Here is a 3793-nt window from a genome sequence, read left to right on the forward strand (position 1 = left end):
ATGGCACAGACCATCGTGGTTGCGGGTTTTGGTTCCGGCATCTCCGCCGCCGTCGCGCGCACCTTTGGAAGGCAGGGCTACTCGGTGGCGCTGCTATCCCGCACACCAGCAAAACTCGACGCCGGCGTCAAGGGTGGGCGCTGCTCTCTCACATCGGGTCCCGCTTGGCAGTACTGTGATGTGAGGGCGCGGCCGCCTAGCTCCACACCACTGCAAGCCGGATTGCTATCCTCATAGGTCACTTTCAAGTATCCGTTTCATCCAAGACATTCAAATCGCGATCAACCCTGCCACCAGACCTGGAGGCCCAAGGCATCAAGGCGGCCGCGTACCCCACAGACCTGACTGATGCGAAGGCAGTCTCCGCCGCCATCGCCAAGGCCAGCGCGGAGCTGGGTCCCGTGGGCCTGCTGTTTTACAGCCCAAGTGAGTCTCATGGAATAGTAGGCCAGCGGCTGCACCGCGGCTGATTACAAGCACACCCACAATAACTTGCAGGCGGGGGCAGGCCTGTAGGGGGCCGCATGTGTTACAAGCGAGCATCATCCCACAGTGACGAGCGGCTTGCCGCGCCGGCGGCCGCGACGAGCGGCAGCCCTGCCATTTATGGGTTCAGGCGAGCCTGGATCATGGCCGCATCCTCACGCCAGGCTTGCAAATTCTTTGAGCCTGGCAGCGCCCGTTACAACCAGCCCCTCATCTGCAAGGGCCTGCACCTCATCGCAACCCCACTGCCCGCCTTCGACCTGCGCTTCCCGCTCCAAAGGCGGCCAGCCCGGGAGGACGGTTCTGTCTGGGCAGCCGGAGGCTTTCACGGCGGTGTTTCAGATGGCGGCCGCCGGGCTGGTGGCCGCGGTGCAGGCGGCCAAGGCAGATCTGGTTGCAGCCGGCGGCGCGGTGCTTGTCGCAGGCGGCGGGTTCGCCCTCGAGAGCGACGAAGCCACAAAAATCGCCGTTCAGTGGTGCGTGCATGCGTTTGCGCGTGCGGGCACGAGTGCAGGCGTGAGCATGCCTGTGCGTGCATATATATGTGCGTGCATGCATTAGTCAGCGCTCGTGAGCAGTCGTGCTGCATGCTGTGCAGCGTGCTTGCATGAGTTGCCGGGTGCCTGCACACTGCGGGGCAACCAGTGTAGCGGAGGATAGCAGTTCGTTCGGCGCCACAGCAGCGACCGCCGTGATGGGCCCAGCGTTATTCCCTGGATTTCGGATTTAGGGTCAGGCTTCGGCCGCGGTGTGATGAATAAACAGCCGGCTAGTGCCGCCCAACCGCGGGCCCCTTGCCAGCCACCTCGAGCGTTGATGCGCGCTCGAATTCGCCGCTGCTCGGGCTTTGAACCGCGCTTGGAGCCACCCCGACTCCTCCATCCCACCCCTCTCACCACAAAGGGACTCCGATTCTCTGGCTGTTGCCAAGGCGGCGCAGCGCAAGCTCGTCCACATCCTTCACCAGCGCCTGGGCGCTGAGGGCGTGTACGTCTTTGAGATCACGGTCAACGCTGCGGTCAAAGGCACCGAATTTGCCGACGACACGGCGACCCTGACCGCCGACGCGGTGGCCGCGCGCTTCGCCGAGCTGCTGGCGGCGCGCGACCCCAAGGTGTGGTGGTCCGCCATCGGCGCGTGATCTGGTGATCTGGCTCTTTCAGATCGACGCCACGTCAACGGTCTGACGCCGCCGCTGTCGGCGTGGCCCCTTTTTGCACCTTTGTGCATGTTGCGGTGGCGTGTGGTTGCAACAAGTGTGGATGTGGCAACAGCTCTGGCGCGTGATGTTGCTGCGCGCGCATCTCTGGTTCTGTTCTGCATTGCACAGTCTTCCGTCAGGTAGGGCTGTTCCCCTGCTGGCCCCGCCCTTGAGCTTGTCCTGGCACGCGCTTGACCTGTCCAGCTATTAATTGGGTTCAGCTCCTGCTGCGCCACGTGGCTGGGGGACACGCGGGCCTTCTTTGCTGCAAGCCGCCCACCGTGCGGAACCGGCTGCTTACGTTCTGCAGCGACGCCGTCTGCTTTGGCCTAGTCGCCATCCCACCAGCCCGGCACCCACTGCTGTAGTGCCCGAGATGCAGCACACTGCACTTGTTTTGCCCTTCCGTGCAATGCTGCCCAAAAAAGTGGGCGTTTGCGCTTTCATATCTTGATGACCCTCGTGACATCCAGGGGGTACGGTTTCATCATCCCGCGGTGAACACCGTTTACGATCTCTAGCGCCCATATCAGACAAGCGTATATAAGATTCCGACCGCAGTTTAGCTGCCACTTTGCACGCAGTACTTTACACTCGAGCCTCCTGCACTCCCGCATCGCGCCCTTAGCACGAGCAGCACGCATCCCCAGGCAACGCAACCATGGCAAAGACCCTCATTGTCGCCGGCTTTGGCCCGGGCATCTCCACCTCCGTAGCCCGCAACTTTGGCAGTCAGGGCTACTCGGTCGCGCTGCTGTCCCGCACGGCGGCGAAGCTGGAAGCGGGCGTCAAGGGTGCGCGAGAACGCGCCGTCACGCGCACCCGCCCCGTTTGCTCTGCCCTCATGTCATCTGCAGCTCCGCCCTCACCACCACCGTTCAAGGGCGCACAAGGGCAGGCGCACCGTTGCTTCCAACATGTCATACCCGACTTATCCCCTCTCGCTGTCCCCTATGCCCCCATACTGCATCATCTCCATCCCATGGCCCCCTCACATGACGTCATCGCGCTGTAATCATCACCCCACCCCATCCCCACACAAACCACTAGACCTGGAGGCCCAAGGCATCAAGGCGGCCGCGTACCCCACAGACCTGACTGATGCAAAGGCCGTCGCCGCCTCCATCGCCAAGGCCAGTGCAGAGCTGGGGCCCGTGGGCGCCCTCTTCTGGAACCCATGTGAGAGCAACGTACAGGGACATACATGCGCTGTGCAGATGGGCCTGTGCATGGGCGTATGACCAGCACAGGGCGGCAGGGACAGACGAGTTTGCCCTGGTGCCGCAGGCGCCTCGCCAGCCCGGCGGCAGGCTGGCCACAGCCCCCGGCGCACGTTGCTCACCAGCCTACAACACAACACCCCAAGCTCGCCCTTCACACGCTCACCTACAAGCGAGGCTTGAACCAACGCAGGCTCGACTTGCTCATGCCGCCCCTGCTCAGGAACTCACGAACAATAATCTCAACCCCCGCATCTTGCAGACGGTCAGCCGGTGAGTTCGCTGGAGGGGGAGCCCGAGATCTTCACCGCAAACTTCCTCGCCACGGTCACGGGGCTGGTGGCCGCGGTGCAGGCGGCCGAGGCTGACCTGGAGCAGACTGGCGGCGCAGTGCTCGTCACAGGCGGCGGGCTGTCCCTTGAGAACGACGGCTCAACTGGCGTCGCAGTCTCATGGTGCGTGTGCGCGCATGTGTGTGCGTGGGGGGCTGTGCGTCTAATTGCTTGAGCATAAGGTTGGCTGCGATTGTGCGCCGCGACGGCTTGCATGTGCGCGCGCGCGCGCGTGTGTGTGTGTGTGTGTGTGTTGTGGTGCACATGAGGGCACATCGTTTTGTGGTGGTGGGCTTGGCTCTATTTGATCGCCTTGTTAGCCGTTCCCGCAGCAGCCTCCTAGCGCTGCCAAGCATCACATTGTTCAGTGTATCGGTGTGCCAGACGCGACCCAGCTGCTCCTGCCCCATTGGAGCCACCCCAACGGCCGCGCATTGTCAAAACTGACCCACACTCCGCACACGCTCGCGCTCGCCGGCGCCTCTTGCCCGCGCCTCCACCCTACGCACGTGCCCCGCCCCTGCCCTCGCCCTCGCCCTCGCGCTCTCTCAGCC

At 63.5% G+C, this 3793-nt stretch overlaps 2 protein-coding genes across 2 annotated transcripts; both read left to right on the forward strand.

Annotated features, from left to right (window-relative positions):
- MNEG_7505 (hypothetical protein) lies at window positions 1–1627 on the forward strand (the record flags this gene model as incomplete). The annotated part of the gene is made up of 4 exons (XM_014044023.1): window positions 1–133; window positions 298–426; window positions 767–962; window positions 1390–1627. 4 exons carry the CDS (start codon window positions 1–3, stop codon window positions 1625–1627), a joined length of 696 nt encoding a protein of 231 aa, XP_013899477.1.
- A 721-nt stretch (window positions 1628–2348) lies between these two features.
- MNEG_7506 (hypothetical protein) lies at window positions 2349–3362 on the forward strand (the record flags this gene model as incomplete). Its single annotated transcript, XM_014044024.1, has 3 exons — window positions 2349–2481; window positions 2738–2866; window positions 3170–3362. Coding segments are annotated over 3 exons (455 nt in total), but the record flags the coding sequence as incomplete, so codon positions are not given.
- Window positions 3363–3793: the final 431 nt, after the last annotated feature.

This window comes from Monoraphidium neglectum (assembly GCF_000611645.1).
Source record: "Monoraphidium neglectum strain SAG 48.87 unplaced genomic scaffold scaffold01332, whole genome shotgun sequence".
NCBI classification, from domain to species: domain Eukaryota; kingdom Viridiplantae; phylum Chlorophyta; class Chlorophyceae; order Sphaeropleales; family Selenastraceae; genus Monoraphidium; species Monoraphidium neglectum.